We start from the raw sequence: 20,919 nt of genomic DNA on the forward strand, positions 1-20,919 counted from the left end.
AATAGCCACGAAACGCGGGCAGTGAAACATAACATGCTCCACCGTTTCCTCGGCTACCGTGCTAACGGGGCAAAAGGGTGAGCCTACCCGCTCACGCGTATGTAGATACTTCTTAAAGCATCCATGTCCCGACAGAAACTGGGTAAGGAACATGTTTACCTTACCATGTCTTCTACCGATCCAAGACGAGATGTTCTGGTTCAGCCTATGGGTCCACTTACCGGGATCAGTGTGATCCCATTCTGTCTGCCAACGCCTAATAGAGTTCAGCCTAGCTATCTCTAGCGCCCCTGACGTTCCTCTGTCTATGGCACTCGATGTCCTCACCTAAAAGTATGCATATGGGAATCACGCAACGTGCAATACCAACAGCTTGAACACCTTGTTCAGACATGCCTGATAGCGCTTACTATCCGAAGCCGGGGCCCATGCACCATACCGTAGCACCGACGTGGCAACGCTGGCCATCAGGCGTCTCTTATTGCTGCTAGGTCCATAGCCGTTCGGCATAATCTTGAACAGCGCAGTAACCGCTGTTGACGCTTTACCACAAGCATAATCCACATGGCTGATAAAGTTCAGCCTGTTGTCACCCAGGTACTTCACACTTCGTTTGGAGACAATCACTTGTCCTCCAACGATGATTTTGGTCTCTAAGGCCGACTTGCGGTTACTAATCATCACCGCTTCCGTCTTATGATGGGCCAATTGTAGATTGAGGCCCGCCATCCAACCCTCTATTATGCTTATGGCGTCCGATGCCAGCATTTCCACCTCCTCTAGAAACTCGCCTACCACTGTAAGGACGATATCACCGGCGAAGCCAGTGATATCGACCCAAGTGGGTAGTTCGAGCCTCAGCACCCTATCGTACATGGCATTCCAGAGCGTGGGGCCGACTCAAGTAACAATTTGAGTTTATTACACACCTACGATGGCATTTAAGACCAAAATTGGTCATGAAAACCGCCATAAGAGTACAATGAAACTCACATTGTTGCTTGTGGAGAATCGAGACCTGTGTAACACCCGCTGTCACTTTGTACTTCTTCGCCCCATCCGCCGTGTCGTACACTAGCGTCCGGTTCTCGAAGTAACTTTTAAGCAACCTGCATAGATGATCCGGTACCTTCATCCTATGTTGCGCTAGCGCGATTGTACCCCAGTTAGCGCTGTTAAAGGCGTTTTTAACATCGATTGTGACTATGGCACAATACCTGTCGCCTCGTCTTTTTCGACTCATAGGCTCCTCGGCCCTCTCTACCACGGACTTTATAGCGTCTACAGTGAACCCTACTAGCACGGTTGTTATAAAGTTGTTGTAGTAACCGAAATATGACTATTTTCAGTCGTAATCCGGTTGCTTTAACTAAATGGATCTAAAGTGTGCTACTTGGGGACTTCCCCTTTCGGAAGCCAAACTGCGTGCTTACCAACCCGGTATCATTTTTCACAATGGGTGTTAGCCTGTTTAGGATTACCCGCTCTAGCAATTTGCCTAACGTGTCCAATAGGCAAATTGGCCTGTACGACGAGGGATCACCAGGTGGTTTCCTCGGTTTCGGAAGCAGTACCAATCTTTGGACTTTCCATTTGTCTAGGAATTCGCATACCTTTAGGCAGTTCTGAAGCGTCTCTCTAAACATATCGGGATATGCTTGGATCGCCACTTTGAGTGCCTCGTTCGAAATCCCGTCAGGACCGGGCGCTTTCTTCGTTTTTAAACCCCTGGCAATTACGATGAGTTCCTCATTCGTGACTGGAATGAGGACATCATTCGATTGGCCGTACTAGGTCGGAGGCCACCAAACTGGAGCGTGTTGCGGGAAGAGCCCTTCCACGATGACTTTCAGCTTTTAGGGGCAGGTTCCTGCGGAGCGGATGCACCCGTCATCATCACCACCTGGTATGCACCACCCCAGGGGCATAGCGGCATAGCTCCTGAAAACAGAATTTCTTGCTACGCCTAACCTCCTTGTTGAGCGCCAGCCTGCCGCTCTAAGTTTGACCCCCCGAGCTTCAACATCTGCATCGGTATGGATCCTCTGCGCTTGCCTTCTCGCTCTGTGACATCTGGAGCGGAGCTGAGCAATGGTCTCGCTCCACCAGTATACCGAGCGACGACCGTTCGTTGGCTGCCCCGTCCTGGTCATAGTGGTATCACATGCCCGTATTAGGACGTTGGTCAGCTCAGGGGGACCTCAGGTTCAAGCGGTTGCTCTCTGCGCTGAGCGCTTCGACGAACAGGTCTTTATCGAAGGTCTTCCACTTTCCACCTCAGTCGACTTCAACCCGCGTGACCGTGGCATCCGTCGTTCAATCGTGTACCGTATAGCTTGGTGGTCGCTATGCGTGCCCTTCAACCCAACATGGGCAGCGTTGGGTTGCAGAAGATGATATCGATGATCGATTATTCCCAAGTAGCACATGCTACCTTATTAAGTTTTTGTAACCCATTTATCACCAATTTTAGTCATAAATAAGTTGCAGAAACAAAAGGTGACAAAAATGTGCTACTTGGGTTGTACCCCCCTACGAAAGATACTGACGGATCCCACATTTGCCAGTCTTACGTCCAGCTTGGACAGCTTCCAGTAAGCTTTGTCTCCTAAAGGTAGTGTACGTACTACCCCATTCAACAGCCCAGGAATCAAAGTCCCCTCCAATGACAACCGGATTACGACCCGCGAACTCGTCGGTGAGCACGTCTAACATCCGGTCGAACTGCTCCGGCGGCCACCTAGGTGGAGCGTAGCAGCTACAGATGCAGACGCCATCTACCACAGCAATCACGAATCCCTCTTGGTCGACCGAAACCACTTCCTGGATGGGGTATCTACACATGACAGCAATTACTGCCATCCGACCCTATGTCGGTTACCCCGTTAGCGTCGCCTCGGAAGACTCGGTTGGGATCCGCGATAATGGCAACATCGCACCCAGTCTCGGCTGCCGTTTGCCAAAGCAACGGAATAGAGGGGCCCAATGTGCTAGATGACTCGACCAGGTTGAAACCGACTTGCATGGGTCGAGACGCTTAACGAACTAGCGACAAGTAGCCCAGGACCGAGTACAGTGAAGAGAAGTTCTTGATACGACAAGATCCACCCCGGCTTTCTGCTGGTAGAAGTAAGAAGTTAAAAGTAAAAATATTGTCTGGCTACGCCCCTTGAGACAGTATAAGATTAATCGGTTTTCGCTTTTATTTCGTTCTTTATTGATACAATAAGACGTAGTGTTGTCATGTGCACAACTGTCACATCAATATTGCGATAATTGTAATGGTCGACAGAAGTAGAATTGTTGCCACATGTCATTTGCTTCTTGTACTGGTAACTTAAGTTTTCGGATAAACTCCTGTTGTTGCCTTTTTTTACCTGACTCGAAGTGTGCTTCAGTCATGACATTGCTGGCAGTATATGAATCGTAATCGTAGCTCTGTTAGATCGTATGTAGTACCTCATACAATCATTGATCGTGTAGTGTAGTTACCTCGTCGGTAATGCGTTCGTTTGCTGTGAAAATGCTTTAATAAAGAAACCCCAAATCGATTCACCCAATGTATTTTGTCTTGAAATCGTCAATCTGACCCATGACAAAGTTTGTTAAGGTGTCAACTTTTTCTATCATCTGTGCGTTCGTCATGTGTGGCAAGGCGTCCAGTGTTCTTGAACCAGACCTTCCAACCCATTGATTTGGAATATTGACCTATAAAAAAGAACCTCTTGTTTAGGAACTAATCATTGCTAGTATTGTAAACCGTGTTACCTTGTGTCGCGCGATGGAACGCAGGATCAAAATCAGGACATAGAAGCAGAAGTACAGAGTAAAGTAGAGCGGGACATACCAAAGCGTTCGACTGATATAGTAGTAACTGTAGTTTTTAACACGTGCAGTGCCTGGCTCTGGTGGCGGCGGTGGTGGGGGTGGTGGTGGTGGAGGCGCTGCAGTTGTCGTCATGATTTCGTCATGATGGAAGTGATGATGATCATGATCATCGTAAATGTATTCCGGATAGTGATCATGATGGTGAGGATGGTGGTGGTGGTGATCGTAGTCACTGAAGTGGAAAGGATAGGAATGGTCTGGTGGAGGACCAGGAACCATGGGAGGTGGACCAGGCATAGGCATGCCCATCATTTGAGGCATTGCCATGCTCATATCGCTAGGCGGTAGGTACGGCCCTTTCGGTGGCAGATATTGAGGACTATCGGCACCAACCGGGATGGTTCCGACCATGTCGTCACCATTCGATGGTGGACCGGACGGTGGTGAACCCGAATCTGATAATTGGCCCGCTGGAGGTGGCAAATAGCTGGAAATCCCGTTGAACTTTGGCGGTCCGTTCGATGGAGGCGGAAGATAGTTTGAGTTAATGTTTGGGGGAAAGTTGAACAAATCCGGTGGAGGAATGTATTGGTTCGATGAAGGGCTCGACATGGGTTTGGAGTCCGGTGGAAGGTAGCTGGTTATTGGGCTGTCGTAGCTTGGTGGATTGCTCATGAATGAGGGATAGTTGGCGTCGCTGTTCGGAGGAAATTTATTCAGATCTGAGGGTGGAACTGGTGCTGAACCCATACTGGGTGGGGCACTCATTGAAACGGGAGTAGGTGCTACGATAATGGGTGGTGGCGGAGGAGTTACTTTCGGAGGTGAAGCCATCGTGGGTGGAGGTGGAGGAGGAGGCGGAGGTGCTTGGCTGGAAGAGTCGTCTAAAGCAGGATCTGAAATTAGAGCAGTCGTTCAGTATATATTCGTGATGCGTGTTTAAACGTAGTTTAAATTACTATCCGGCTTTTTGTATTGATATCCCTGTTGTTTTTGCTTTAAAATTTTGTAGATTGTCCCACCATATGCTTCACCAGGTGCAAATCGGTCCATTGCAACATCTGAAATGAAATAATGAAAATATGGCTTACTTTTTTCACAAATCGGTTATTAGATTTTTCTCTTTGTGCGAGCTTGACACGATCAAATAAATTATTTTACTTATCTACTCACTTTTGTTTGATAGACCATTATTATCGTTTAACTGGCTGTTACTGGGATATACGATGTATTTTGGCATCTTGTAACTTTCCTGATAACTAGAACTTTTATATCTGACCGGTTTCGTTAGAAGGTCACTAAATGGAAGCTGATATCGTCCTCCGCCGGAGGCTCGTCCCTCTTCGACACTGGCAGAGCTAAAATGAGTGTCACCAAATCAGTTCACTTATTCGTTTGATCTTAATTTTGTTACTATTTTTAACCTTGTATCATTTTGGGACGAAATATTACTGCTATTTGAAACTTTTGAAAACGATTCGATTTCGATTACTTCTCCAGCCGTAACTAAACACAACCCTAGTAGCAACGCACAAATTATTTTCGATTTCATTTTACTGAATCAGATATTCAATGAAAAGCTGACCACAAAGGCTGCGTGTTATCGTCCACTTCCGGTGGCCGCTATTGTTGCACTGTGAGTTCCGAAATACGTCCGTGTGGTTTGTCACCTTCAAATTTAATGATCATTTGTGCTAGAATACCAGCGATAAAGACGAGGAATCTGGGTGATCCAGATAATGGAGAAATTTCATTTCACCTTCTTCCGAGGGTGCTATGCACCAGTAGAAAATCGTGATCATCTTGTCTGACCGTCACCGTTTGCTTCCTTAGGCAGGGCTCTTTAGCATGTCGGTTATTACTGCTAGAGTAAACTGCTGTCCGCTGGTTATGTTTGTTTGTCCAAGTATCACACAGTTCGAGGCTGATTGCTCGAGGTGAATCGTAGAATTTCGGTTTCTGCTGACTTTCGCCAAAAGTGCGCTTCGGAACAGTTTTCTTTTACGGAATTAGAAATCCACCCCGGTTGGTTGCTTTTTGGCAACGCGCTGCTTAATACTTAATCTAAACCATTCAAGATGTTTTAAACCTTAGGGCGTCATGTTGATGGAAATTTTTTATCAATCAATCATAATTGGAATATATCGTTTCTCACCTTATGGGCCTTTGGTGGTTAGTCATTATAGTTGTGGTACCAATTATCATCTGGATGGTGTTGTATGTGATGGACGTTGATTTTTTTTAATTATGTGTCAAGCTATAACGGCTGGTTAACTATCAATCAAAAGTCATCTTAAGACAAGAGCGCGCGCAACATATGCATAAAATTATTTGGATCGAATAGTACCTATCAAAAAATTTTAAAATTTTGTACACGAGTAGGGTAGACGCACCATTAGTGGTGGTAGTACCAGTAGTGGTGGAAACTTGAATTATTCCTTTGTTTTTACAGATTTTGGTACAAGTTTGATAAGTATCGAACCACCAGTAACAGTATTATTTGATAAATATCAAACTTGTACCAAAATCTGCAAAAATAATGGAATAATTCGAGTTTCCACCACAACTGGTACTACCACCACTAATGGTGCGTTTATCCTATAGTTTATGGACTTATCAACGAAAACAACATTTGAAAAAAAATCGAAGTTTCTTATTTTCCTAAATATTTTAGGGAAAACTTTAGATTTTCTCGGTTTTGAAAAAATATAATCCTTGAATCAAGTATTGTGGAATAAACTTTTGTTTATGAAAATGTAAGCAAATATTAGGAAGAATATGATTTGGATTTTTTTTCAAATTTTCTACGATGGCGGATGCTGTATACAACCGATCGTCTGTATCTTTTAAATATTTCAACGCAATCAACCAATAAACATGATCTGATATGAGGTTTGTCATAATCTGTACCGACTGCGATGAAATATTTGTCGCCTACAAGTAGGCTGATGTCAATGAGGGTATGAAATGGGGAAGGCAAATGAGGAGCGTCCAATATAGCTCTAGCTATCCCAAGCCCCTGCCTGGCGCCTCCACGTGGCCATACCTGGTAATGCTCTACACTCGAGTCTTTTTTTACACGGTTTGTTTTTTTCGATTACTCAAGAGCGGTGCAATTTAGGGACCATTTACAAAATACGTGACGTATGTCGGGCCTCTCCCAAACGTATTGAGAAATAAATGAATGGTCCCTAAATAGCCCCGTTCTCAATATTCGAGAAAACAAACCGTGTAAAAAAAGTACTTGAGTGTATTGAGTAGCCAAGCTAGGAGGTGCGATGCTGGGTGGTTCCCGGTTGCCTGGTCTTAAAACCGCGGTTTTGGGCAGACGGCGGAGCCACACGGCCTAGCTAATAGGTAAGCCTAATAAATTATTTTAATTATTTTTTTCGTTTTAGTTATGAAGCATCTCCTGCTATAAAGTTAAAACTTTGGCCAAAACGAGTTTTAATACTGCACATGGATACCAGAATGAAAAATTAAATTAATTATTAGAAGCACTTATAGAACCTCAAAGGACGCTACTCTATTCCATACGAAGCACTGCTGGTGAGATTGTTCTATTTTACCACATTTCATCTTAATATCATATTATTAATAGTATTATTACTGATATCCTAAATGTGGAAGGCTGGATGCTGGAGTGGATTGCCAACCTGAATCCTTAAGGTCTGATGGCACTTCTCAATTCAAAACAAATTAATCATCACGTGGGTTAAAGTTGGTACAGCTAAATTGATTATTACATAGAAGGATCCTAATGCTGGAAGGCGACTCTTATAACCACGGAATGCGCATAACCGCCTCTGCTTGTAGGACCGCCCAATCCCTTTTGGCCCTTCTGTAACAGCATTAGTGTGAAATTCATTTCATAATCAAATTTGGATCTACTACTACTACTACTACTACTACTACTACTACTACTACTACTACTACTACTACTACTACTACTACTACTACTACTACTACTACTACTACTACTACTACTACTACTACTACTACTACTACTACTACTACTACTACTACTACTACTACTACTACTACTACTACTACTACTCTACTACTACTACTACCACTACTACTACTACTACTACTACTACTACTACTACTACCACTACTACTACTACTACTACTACTACTACTACTACTACTACTACTACTACTACTACTACTACTACTACTACTACTACTACTACTACTACTACTACTACTACTACTACTACTACTACTACTACTACTACTACTACTACAGGCATACCTCGATATAAGACAGCCTCGTTATAAAACAACCTCGATATAAGACAATTCGATATAAGACAATTTTGTCTTATATCGAAACAAATCCCTTTGACATAGCTGGTAACGATACCAGAGCTGGTTTTCCATTCTGAAATCGGTGCCATGAAGATGTTCATTATTTCAAAATAACCCCAAAAATAGTAAAAAACTAATAGCTCAAACAATAATAAATAGTTCAAAAACCGTAAACACATAAAACAGAGCAAAACTGGCGACCGCTAATGAAATTTTTTTTTTTAAAAACCATGTTTCGATATAAGACAATTTCGATATAAGACAACTTTTAGAAATTATAAATTGTCTTATATCGAGGTATACCTGTACTACTACTACTACTACTACTACTACTACTACTACTACTACTACTACTACTACTACTACTACTACTACTACTACTACTACTACTACTACTACTACTACTACTACTACTACTACTACTACTACTACTACTACTACTACTACTACTACTACTACTACTACTACTACTACTACTACTACTACTACTACTACTACTACTACTACTACTACTACTACTACTACTACTACTACTACTACTACTACTACTACTACTACTACTACTACTACTACTACTACTACTACTACTACTACTACTACTACTACTACTACTACTACTACTACTACTACTACTACTACTACTACTACTACTACTACTACTACTACTACTACTACTACTACTACTACTACTACTACTACTACTACTACTACTACTACTACTACTACTACTACTACTACTACTACTACTACTACTACTACTACTACTACTACTACTACTACTACTACTACTACTACTACTACTACTACTACTACTACTACTACTACTACTACTACTACTACTACTACTACTACTACTACTACTACTACTACTACTACTACTACTACTACTACTACTACTACTACTACTACTACTACTACTACTACTACTACTACTACTACTACTACTACTACTACTACTACTACTACTACTACTACTACTACTACTACTACTACTACTACTACTACTACTACTACTACTACTACTACTACTACTACTACTACTACTACTACTACTACTACTACTACTACTACTACTACTACTACTACTACTACTACTACTACTACTACTACTACTACTACTACTACTACTACTACTACTACTACTACTACTACTACTACTACTACTACTACTACTACTACTACTACTACTACTACTACTACAAGTAGACTTACGTCAATGAAACTGAATCAGATTCTATATTCTTCATCGCAAGAAACTTTCTTTCCACCATAACTCAGATGTGGCCTCTTCTGGCGCCAAACATATAAATCGGAGTTAAAACTTTCTGAAAAGGTACTAGTACTTTAAAATTGAATAAAATTAGAGTACTTTTAGAATTCGATAGTACACTGAAGTAGCTTTTTCATGGTCCTTTTATGTGACTATTGTAAGGCAAATTGTAGAAATAACGCGGTTTTTCACGCAAATTTTCGAAACTACGCGATTTACGGAATTAGTCCGGTGCTTCCAATTTTGAAATACGGGTTTTATTCGGAACGTATCTTTCGTGTGAAAAACGATATGAACGTTTTATTATGGAATTGTTAATATAAAACAATAAAATAAAGCTGAAAAATTAAGAAAATTTTGAAACATAAAATCAATTGAAAATACCACAAATTTGAAAGAAAAAGTAAAAAGTGAAATGTGAGATATATTTTAGCTCCATTTTTAGCAAACATTAATTAAAAATTTCAGCAGAAATAACTCACACAAAATAACAAAAAAAAAAGATTGATATTGAGTTGATTGAGAAATCATAATGAAAAATAGAGAAACTATAGCATGGTTCTTTAGTTAAAGAAAAAATGGCAAAGTTTTCGGTGGAGATTGAAGTACAGCTCTAGTTTTTGTTTTTGTTTAAATAGATCTGCTGCTGAATTGTGTCGGTCACATAGAGAAATTTGTTGTAAAGAACCTCAGTCATAAGAGTTTGAACGATAATTTTAACTAGCAGTGTTTTTTTTATATGGACACTAGCTGACCCGACAAACTTCGTATTGCCACAAATTAAACTGTGTTGTACATAAATCCTGAATCTCGGATGACCTTTATCACAATCTTGAGTTTTGCTAGTTTCTGAGGAGTTCATGGGTGTTTTCATATACAAATTTGCCTCACAGTAAAATAGAAAACAACTCCCCCCATTGCTTAGCCTGATAAAATAAAGCGGAAAGCATTTAAATATTCGCCATCATTACAAACCATTTCGCCGAATACCATTTTGCGGAATATCAATTCTCGGTTGACCATAACGCGGAATATAGAGTTTCGCAGAATACCATTTCGCGAAAATCCTTACGCGGGATGTACCATTTCACGGAAAATCTTTTCGTAGAAAGTACCATTTTGCAGGGGTGACCAAACTGAAGGCAAGTAATAGAGGTCAGTAGATCTAGGAAAATAAATAAACCTAGGTAGAGGAGATCTCTAGGTGGGGGGCTGTCCCCTGGCAATGGCCGGCGCTTCGGACGGCAGGTCGCCGGCCTGTAGCCTAATGTTACTATTGATAGTTTTTGGTGGTCTTGTTATTGACTAATGTTTTATGAAAGAGTCAAAAATTTCTCGAGTTCGATTAGTTTTTGAGTTACGCAAAATTCCTGTTTTATTTGTATGAGAGGGGTCCCAGGGGTGAGGGGTCTCAAACCATCATAAAAAAACTCCTGAATATGAATATGAATATATGGTACTACCACCTCCTTAGCAGAACATCCGTTCATAGCAATGAGCCTATCATGTCAAAAAGAGTTGTACATATTCAACGATGGGTCATGCTTCCCAACTCTTGTATGAAGGGCCAAAAGGGAATTGGTCGGCAAGCAACATCACTTACACGTACCAGGGGTTTAGAGAATCTCCTTCCAAGAGCTAAGTCGCCTGAGTCAATCTTTGAATAAGCCGTCTTAATGCAGAATGACTCCAGCAGGTGGGGAGAAGAGCCCGCTCATTATCCACTATGTGTTGTTAATCGGGCCAAGATTAACCCTAGGAAGTTGACTGTTTCACTCTCCCTAGGCACACCGCTTCAAACAAGTGCTCTGATGGTCCCTCCCTCTTCCCGATTCTAGTTTATTTATTTAATACAGGTATTATATTTAATTGTATTTTATAATATAAGTAGATAAGAAAATAAGTAACATTACCTTTTTAAGTCTGTACCTACACATTTGTTTTATTATGTGATACAACATCTACATCCAATATTAGTTTCTTGTACCAAGAACTCTGTTGCAATTGAGCCCTGTTAGCGTTGTAGACTTCCTCAGAGTGCTTGTAACCTGTTCATACTTGATCCTAAAAAGAAAGTGAAAAACAAAAGAGACCAGAAAACCAGGAGAAGGCACAGCGATGGTGACTTCCTATCCCCGTGACGATTCCATCATTGTGTATTACCCCTTGGTTCTAGTGAATTCTGTACTTACCGTCGCCTGCAGTATGTATTTAGTGCTGTGCGCTGTGAGATTGTTTACACGCGCATGTGTGTGCGTACTTAAAATGCCCGCAGCGCTCCGCGAATGAGATAAATTGGCTTCGCTCTTTTCGTCCGTTACATACGTACTTGCAATAGAAAATTTTTTCACATAGCACCTATACCCGTACACAAGTTCGGGTTCTATGTGCGACCAGTCAGTATAGTTGCTCGTGCGGAATCTGTTCTCTCGCGCTCCGTTTTCTTTCTGCTCGTTGCTCCGCTGTTGCGACGCCAAACGATAGACACTTCCTCTCTCGCGCTCTTTTGGTCTTACTTCTCACTACCACTAACTTACACTTTCACCATTTGCTTTGCTTTTTTTCCTTCAACGCTTTTTTTTCGCGCTTTTTATTGATTTCGCTATAAAAGAAATGCAGTACAAAGCCACTTCTACACTCCCTTTTCTATTTTATCACTCAGATTTATTTAAATAAACAACTTTTGTATCCCCGCACTTTATTCTCCCTTTCGCAACCGCACTATACCCAACACCAACCAGCTATCAGCGATTAATCAGCCTGATGTCGTTCCCAAACGCTTCACGTATCGGCAAATTACACTTCCCCGCTGCAATCGACAGCGTATCACCACTGCTTCTGCACTTTACCCAGCACTTTTTACCTTTTCCTTAATCACTTTAGCTGAGCTTTATCAGCAATTTTCACAAAACTCGATCGCTGCACTTATCTACCGATCACGTAGCAACTTATTCGCGCCGGTCACTTGCAAACGCATCCGCTCTGTTCAACGATTCAACTCGGAATCACCATCATAAAAAAACTCCTGCCTCCAAAACCCCCCACATGCCAAATTTGGTTCCATTTGCTTGATTAGTTCTGGACATAACTCTGGAAATTTGTATTTCATTTATATAGGGCCCCCTCTTAAAAAGGTAAGGGGTCCTAATTCATCATAGAAAAAATTCTTGCCTCCGAAAACACCCACATACCAAATATGGTTCCAATTGATTAATTAGTGCTAGAGTTATGAGGAAATTTGTATTTGATTTGTATAGGAGTCCCCCCTCCTAAAAATCATAGATCATAGTCATAATTCATCATAGAAAAAAATCATGCCTCCAAAAATATCCACATGCCAAATTTGGTTCCATTTGATTAAGGCCATTGCAAATAATTTCAAAAGTTTTTGTCAACCCCCCCCCCCCCTTGGAAATTAGCTTGAAAAATCGAGGGACAAAAAAATAATTTGTAGGATATGAGTTAATTTTTTTTCATAAAATCAATTGTCTGTGGGTTCTACAGCCTGAAAAACTCTAAAAATGTTGAGTTAATGCCTCTAGCACGAAATAGAAATGAAAATTCGAACAACGGAATTTCCGAAAATCAGCTGAAAAATTTTTCTTTCGTTTTTGTCTTTTTTCGTAGATTTTTGCATGGAAAATAATAACGTATATATTAAAAGCAAGAATAGATTTGGTTTTCACGTTTAAACTTTAAGTAAAAATGCCTCAAATAAATTTTTTTTGCTCGATTAAAAAAATCTTTGTTTTTTTCGCCCCCCCAATGATAATAATAATAATGTCAATTTTTTATGCCAAATGACATAACGCCTAACAGCAATATACCAAATGACTTTATACTGAATAGGAGGCCCCGTGTTCATTGCAAACTCGAACTTTTCTTCCAATCCTATGCATTATATTTTGGTCACTACGTTGATTAATATGAGGGGCCGTTTTGTTCCACCATTTCCTCATCTCGGTCGCATTCCGAGTCACTTTTCCACCTTTCTTCAACTTCTGTCTGACAATTGCCCAATATTTCTAAATTGGGTGGAATTGAGGGCAGTTGGCTGGATCCTTTTCGAAGAAAGCCACCCCGTTGTTTCGATACCACTGTGGTACTTCTCTGCTTTAGTGTCTGCTTGTCAAATCATGCCACAATATGCGTGGTTCCCTTCTCATTGCATAATGACGTTGCGATGCTTGGTGAATGAGGAAATGGGTGTTCATAGGAAAGCGAAAGCGATGGTTTAGAACCGATTTTAAGTTATGCCTATTGTCCATTATGCTTATCGTCCATTATGCCCATCATCCATTCTACTTACTGTCTAATGTCCGTATGCGTAACTTCGCGCACCCTGTAAGAACTGCCGAATGACAATAGCCAACAAATTTGTGGGAAATTAGACTGGCCTCAGGCAAGCTCGGTCTACAACGGACGAAATCTATGTTCTGGATTCCTTAGAAGTATCATGAACTCCGCATTCCCACGCATGTTCATCAATTCCAAAGCCGCGTATGATAGAATAAATCGGCAAAAGTTATGGATAACAGAAAGGTGAAAGGAAAGCTGAGCTGACTTATCATGGGTGCGACGGATGGGATTAAGGGCTGTATGACTGTAGAATTTTGGGTGGGCTGTTTTTTTCACGATAACCAGTATTCAGATCTATTTTGATATCGCCAAGATGCATTCTGCACTGCATTTCTTTTTGCTTTAATTGCTATTGTGTGAGAGATATGCTTTTGATTTTTTTGTGTGCTTGGGTGATTTTTGGTTTGCCCTTCCTTCAAAGCTTACTCTACTATATCATCCCACTTCTTGTGCTAATACTATTTGGCTAAATTATTCATCATTCGTACAGCCCACAATGACGGAAGGAGCGAATCGCAAGATAGTGGAGCGTTCGTTGCAGCTCGGTTCCAAGCAAGGGACCAAAGTTTTTGGAAGGGTACACCGTTCAGGGGCAAACAGAGTGCCCAAGTAACCATAAGCATTAATCCAAAACCGTATATTGGAAATAATTCTGCATCTCTAGTGCCAAACTTTTGTATATTAGCCATCTTAATGCTTATAAAACGTATATTAACATTGTTGATGCATAGAAACATTAACGTAAATCAACATTAAAGAAAGCAATATATGCGCATATAACGTAACAATATAATGAATTTAGTCAATTGCATTAAAACGAGCCGTAAGCGTTGATAAACGGCTTGTACTTGACTTCTTATTTTGCTATTCTATGACCACTATTCGTGTCCTCTTCCATCTAACGGATGCCGTCTTTTTCTACCCTATTGGAAATGCAGGACAAGTAGCTATGATATGAGAGGGAATATCACCAAGATTTAAATACGACTAATTTTAACTCACTCAATCACGTCCGCTATGGTTTAGATAGCAAAGGTGCAAGGAAACGAATGAGGTTGCATGACTAACTCCCGGTTCGAATCCTGTCTAGGTGGTAACATTATTCAGTATTTCAAAAAATGGTTCTGTTTATCCTGCTCCCCTTGTGATGCAGCAAAAAAATCGCTTGCTTTTTTAGTTTTTCAAATCCCGACCGAATCTATTTTTATTTTCCAAGCAAGCAAACGATATGCCGTCGATACTTTTTCGATACGTCGATAATGTAGACAAAATGACGTTTCGATTAAGCCCCAAACAAACACTAATAATGTTTATTGAATGCTTGTGGCGTAGCATTTTAATAACCCGCTATTTCGCCTTTTTAGCATTATGTGAGTTCTATAGAAGTATATAAAGAAAAATATGCTTTTAATCATAGTTCTGTATGCTTATATAATGTTGTCAAAGGACTAGTGTTTAGTGCTTACTGGTTACTTGGGTGCTGCGTCAATGCGTCCGTCAGCGTTATTCTGACAGTTTAACTGTCAAATTGGCGCTGACGGATGCGTTGACGCAGCATTCTATTTGGTTCTTTGCTGACAAGTATAAAATGCGTGTGAGTGTTCAGTTAGCTTCGTGGTACGATGTCGTCGTATGTTTGAATCTCGGCTGCGCGGCGCTGCTAGAGTCAGTAGAATAGTGCTGCGAAGTCTGTCGATAAAGAAGGGCTAAGGCTTAACGGTGATACAAAGGCCAGGGCGTGTATTTTCTACGTTTCGTAATCACACGCAAAAAAGCAACCCTTGGGTTAAATGGTTTTGCTGTTTTTTGCATGTGATTACGAACCATACCAGAAAATGGCCTTTGTACCACCGTTGAAAATCTCTGAATTCCGGCAAAAACCAAAAGAATTATAAAAACGAAACCGTCGTTCGATCTTAATCTAAGATTTGCGCAAATGGATCTACAAGGTATGAATTTACTTTTATCTTTTCATACGAGAAAGAACAGCAAATTTTGTTATTTCAAATACAAGACGAAAATTATAATATTTATATTAGCATTCACTTTGTTTGAAACAGGAAACATGTAGACCTGATTTTAAATTGACAGGAATTCTTTTCGTTCAAATGAAATAAAAACATTACAGTAGTACTGCAGACATTTACTTTAAATAGTCTTATTCTAAAGCGCATTGAATTTTTAAACAAATGATTAGCCTTCACTATCGATTGATTCAATTTTTAATCCTTCATTGCTCCCGGAAAACACCATCCGAATAGTCATTTCCAGCGTGTCGGTGTGTGACAGCAGCGAACCTGTCTAGACGTTAATTTCCGGCCGAACAAATTGCTAAATCCGAAACCCATTCCGACTAAATGATTCCATCCGAACCCGTGTCACGCGGCGTGCATTTTGTTCTCGCTCTCACTAATGCTTTCAGCACTGCTGCACCGGCTTGGCTTGGTTTGGTATGTACTGGCGTATAATAATCTGCAAATTAAGAACCAGTTAACCTCATCACCGTCCAAAATAGAAATTTGCAATATCTATCGGATACAGGATCCGATGCCCATGGCACGGCGGCGAAGGTGGGAAAGCATTCCGTGGCAGACTGCAAATTGCAACTCGAAACCGTGCTGCGCTGGTTCATATCCCAGGATTGCATATTTTATCGTAAAGCGCAATAACGTTTACACACCAGCTGAGAGCTGCCGTCAATCAGTAGCTCTACATGAATTGCATCGAACTTTTCGGACCAACAATTTGAGTACAGTGTAGAGAGGTCATAGTACATAGAGACAGCTTGTCCTCCGTGCTTATTCGCAGAATAGTCGACATCCTGACGAAGTTTTACTCGTTGAACTGTTTGAAATCGATAAGTTCAGAGTTCAATTTTCATAAAAGAAGAAAGCTGAAAGCAGAGTTGCTATTCTGACATCTTTTATAGCATAGTTTTTTTTCGTAACGACAATTGATGACTAAGTTGAACTAAATTTATCTTCTTTTATGAATCAATCATCATCAATCGTAAAAATAGCACTATAAACAACAATTATTATTTTGGCTGGGCAAAATATCGGATCGGAGTGTGGAATTATTTCAAGTCATAAAATTTCGAAACAGAGGCATCACGAGCTTGTGTATTTTTTTTCACACATATTTTTCTAAATGAAAGCAACGAATTTACGCAGGCAGGAGAAAGTATTAGGTATTCAGTCAGGCGCTCGCTCTATATTCGCCGAGCCGTGGCAGACGTGCAAGAATAAATAATAACTTCTCGGCGTTTTCCGTCGTGCTACTCATCATTGGGCACAGTTTTCCAACGTGATAATTGACCTGGCTAATTCACACATTTTGGCTTCTAACCGTTAGTAGCTGAAGCGGTGCCGCAACTGCCACCCGGACGGTGTGCGGTTGCTGGAACGTGGTGTCAAAAATTAGGTTTCCTCGGCAGTATTGAAAACCTTCTGCATGGTCCATCGGACCCTGATGGAATTGACAGAAAACCACATTTCCAAGCATCGCGAAACGTCCTCTGCGTCACCAGGCACTTCCGATTTTCTGCCTTCGCCCGCAAGAACGTGTCAATTGGAAGAACTAGACCACTCATGTGGTCAGCCAGGATAACATTCGTCTTCAGTGTTGCTACCGCACAGCATTCGGTGAGTAGCTGTCTACTTGTGTGACTTTTCCCAACCGCCGGTAATCTAATCTATTTCAATCATTTGTGAACCGTGATAAGAGATAGACATTTATCGAGTTATTCGTCGGCGGTGTTTCAGAGGAGAATATGGCCGTCTTATTCGTTATCGAAGACTGTTGAAGTAAATCCAGAAGGTTTCTTTCGCTTTTCCAACGGTTGGACATTGTTTGAATTTTTGTTAGTTATTTCTGTTTGGCAACTTCCAATCAGACCAGACGGGAGGTGAATTGTTTGAGGCGAGAAAATCGGAAACGTGTTTTTCTTTATTCGATTCGAAGGTTGGAAGAGTGCTTTTCTTCGGAGCTTGTTTGCCAAACGAGCAAAAAATGTGTGCGAAAGAATGAAAATATTGTACTGCAGTTGCCATAGCTGAAAAAGGACCGCTGGTTTGATTGGATATTACAAGAACACATCGTCTGTAACAAGTGAATTCGGACTAAAATTAGGAGAAAATTGTTACTTTTTCCGCCTTAAAAAGAGAAAGAAGAAAAACAAATTTATTTACGAAACGTAGATACGATTGTAGCAACTATAGGAAACGAATTTCGTCTGAAAAGAACCACCTAGAGGTAAAAAGGAAAACACAAGAGGTATTGAAAGAATCATCGGCCCGGCAGGAAAATAAGAAATAAAATCTCTCCTCTCGTTCTTCGGGCGGTTTCGACGGGTCTGTGATAGACGGCAAGCGTGAACGAAATCGTTATCCGCGTGGGACGACAGACAGAGAGTAGCGAAAATGTTCGCCACCAGCAAAAAACTTACCGCTTCAATAGTGCTCGTGGTGTTCCTTTCGATGGTCCTGCTGGATTCCGTTCTAGTGGCTGGCAGCGATGCTCGGGAACGCAATCACAAAGCAATGACATTCGGTAGGGCGAAGATGAAGAATGAAGCGACAACAACTGCCATCGTTGCTAATGAGGACCCAGAGCAGGCAGGGCACGAGGACGGTGACGATGAGGCTGATCATAATAATAATGAGCATGGCGATTTCGATGGGGATGATGTTGATGATGTTGATGATGAGGATGATGGCGAAAACGAGGAAAACAGGGTCACAGCTGGCCCATCGAAGCTCGCCCAAGTGACAACTCCAAGTGGTGTTAATTATGTTGCGACTACACCGAGTATTATTGCTAAATCACCGAAGATACAGAGCAGGTAAGAGTGCCGAGAGATTATCAATTTAGTATACACTTTGGCGTGCTATTTTCTGTGAGTAAAAGGAAAATGAGCCGGTTTATGACTGGTACCTACGAAGGAATTTTTAATTAAATTAAGTTGATCCAAAACGCGCTTCACATGTTATTTGCCCTTATAGTGTATTTTTTATGAAAATGTGTATTTTTATCATAGAGCTTATCTTTATGTCTCCAAATTTCATGTCTATATTAATATCAATTATGAATTGTAATAACGATTTTATTTAGGTCAATCTTTTAGTAAGCAGTTAGATGGCACTTTAACTGCATTGATATTACAACACATTTGAGGCATTACATACAGCGAATCTACCGCTCTGGGGAATAGAAAACCCGGAAGCTTTAGGAGTACACGGAGGAAAACACATGTAGAAGTCGCTCGCAATGAATTGAAATTTCACTTGCTTCACTTTTATAGTGATGATCCGTTATCGATCCTGCACCGAACGTACTATTGTTTTCTAGTTTTGTTAGTCCTAACTAATCGTTCCCCAATTATGTCGCACACAAGCTGAGCGTGTATTGGAAAAGTATGTTCCTGCATCTAGCACAGCACATTTCGCTTTACTGCATCGTACGCTGCCTTGAAATCTACAAACAGTTCATAGTTCAAACAATTGTCGTATGACGTAATGAGAAAAATGTCACGGCATTTTTTCTTGTCATTTGTGACATTTTGCATTTTTCTATACAAATGACACGGATTTGCCACATACGTCAGTTGTTGTTGCGATTTTTGGCTGGCGAATGAGAATGAAGTGTAAATTATTGATTCGGTTTCACCTAGGAGAGTATTTAAGATTTTAAGACGACTCTTGATGTAACCAAGTACCAATATATTACAGAGCTTCATAGTTTCTTTGTTTCTGTTTGTTTGCTGTTGGGTTCGTTTCTTCATTTTTTTTTAAATTCCACTTTTTTTTGCGATAATGTCGTTATAGTGTCCCGATCAGATGATTCTAACAAAAATGTTACAGAATTGTAGCTCAAGTTGATATTTCTATCAAACTTTGTTGTAAATGTGATAGAAAAACTTGCGACTTACAAAATGATTCTATCTCGTTCTGTTACTTATAACACGTTTTGTTACAATTTGGTTATACAACAGGACAGAATGCCGATTTTTGTAACTCATCTTGAAATAAACTAGATTAAATTATATCATAATTTAATATATTTGTGATATGTTTAGAGCAGCTTTTGTTACAATTTTGGTTATTTTAACTACTAACGAGACCGAATTTATAACAAAACACAAAGAAGATTTTATTACAAAATACTTGTTATTTAGAAGACATCCTGTTAAAAATTTGATATTTTCATTTGATCGGGGTACGTGTTATAGTCAGGGACGCCACATATAATTCTCTGTTTTTTGTTGGAAAAATCTGGCCATCTGTCACGAATATGATAGGCGCGTTGTAACACTTTTCCTCTCATACTGTAGCTAAAAGCTTTAGGTTTGTTTTTATGGTGAAAGGAGATGATGAAGCACTTTGAGATCCTGACGGTAAACATGTTACTCGAGCACCAATCTTCAAATTTGTCCACTAGGCGTGGCAGTTCGGCATGAAATGACCCACAGCGAGATGGCAGGATAGCTCTATCGGCTTTTTTATAAAAAGTGAAAAGAGCAGTGGGCCAACGAGTCGGAAAACTCGGACCCGATTTTCACACACAGCTTACGGTATGTCAGGCAAGATTGTAGCCACTTGCAGAACGGTTCGGAAACTCCCAGCTTTTTAAGTCTTGCAAGGGGGATACCATGATCGACCCGATCAGACGCTGCTTTCAGGTCCGTGTACACTGCGTCATTTTGCTTTACTTATTTACTTATGTGTCCATGTCCGCCGGTCCGGCAGAACAAAGGGATGAAATCAGAGATCTCCACTGCTGACGGTTACCCGCCATGGCTTTTACCTGTCGCCAGGACAGGTTCTCGTCTATAGCCCGGATGTCGTTGGCTAAGCTCCGTCGCCATGAGCCTCTGGGTCTGCCTCTTCTACGTTGTCCTTGTGGAATCCAGTCGAGTGCTGCTCTGCAAACCTTGTTCGCTCCTTTCCTCGAGGTGTGTCCGATCCACTTTCACCTACGTTCACGAATTTCTGTGGCTATCGGCCGTTGATGACACCGACGATGGAGTTCCTCATTGGATATCCAATTATCAGGCCACCAGGCACGAATAAATGTATCGCAGGCACCGGTTAATGAATACCTGCAGTTTTTGCGTTGTCTCCGCTGAGACGCACCACGTTTCGCAGGCA

The 20,919-nt window shown here is 41.0% G+C and overlaps 2 protein-coding genes across 2 annotated transcripts in view; one reads left to right on the forward strand and one right to left on the reverse strand.

Moving 5' to 3' along the window:
• Positions 1–3,552: 3,552 nt before the first annotated feature.
• On the reverse strand, positions 3,553–6,009 carry LOC128740524 (uncharacterized). Its single transcript, XM_053836069.1, has 5 exons — positions 5,984–6,009; positions 5,017–5,186; positions 4,788–4,889; positions 3,769–4,724; positions 3,553–3,708 (listed from the first exon to the last, which is right to left on the reverse strand). Exons 1-5 carry the CDS (start codon positions 6,007–6,009, stop codon positions 3,553–3,555), a joined length of 1,410 nt encoding a protein of 469 aa, XP_053692044.1.
• Positions 6,010–18,192: 12,183 nt separating this feature from the next.
• LOC128740525 (uncharacterized) overlaps positions 18,193–20,919 on the forward strand; it is a 30,960-nt gene continuing 28,233 nt past the window's right edge. Inside the window, exons 1-2 of the mRNA XM_053836070.1 lie at positions 18,193–18,468; positions 18,529–18,614. Coding sequence (XP_053692045.1) covers positions 18,193–18,468; positions 18,529–18,614 — 362 coding nt within the window. The remainder of the gene's footprint in view (positions 18,469–18,528; positions 18,615–20,919) is intronic.

The sequence above is a fragment of the Sabethes cyaneus genome, chromosome 3 (assembly GCF_943734655.1).
Source record: "Sabethes cyaneus chromosome 3, idSabCyanKW18_F2, whole genome shotgun sequence".
Lineage (NCBI taxonomy): Eukaryota > Metazoa > Arthropoda > Insecta > Diptera > Culicidae > Sabethes > Sabethes cyaneus.

Excerpts from the sequence above, each read along its gene's own strand:
- LOC128740524 (XM_053836069.1), bottom strand. The coding sequence starts at position 6,009 with ATGACTAACCACCAAAGGCCCATAAG. Across the intron at positions 5,187-5,983 it reads AACCACCAAAGGCCCATAAG|CTCTGCCAGTGTCGAAGAGG; the intron begins GTGAGAAACGAT and ends CACTCATTTTAG. Across the intron at positions 4,725-4,787 it reads TCAATACAAAAAGCCGGATA|ATCCTGCTTTAGACGACTCT; the intron begins GTAATTTAAACT and ends CTCTAATTTCAG.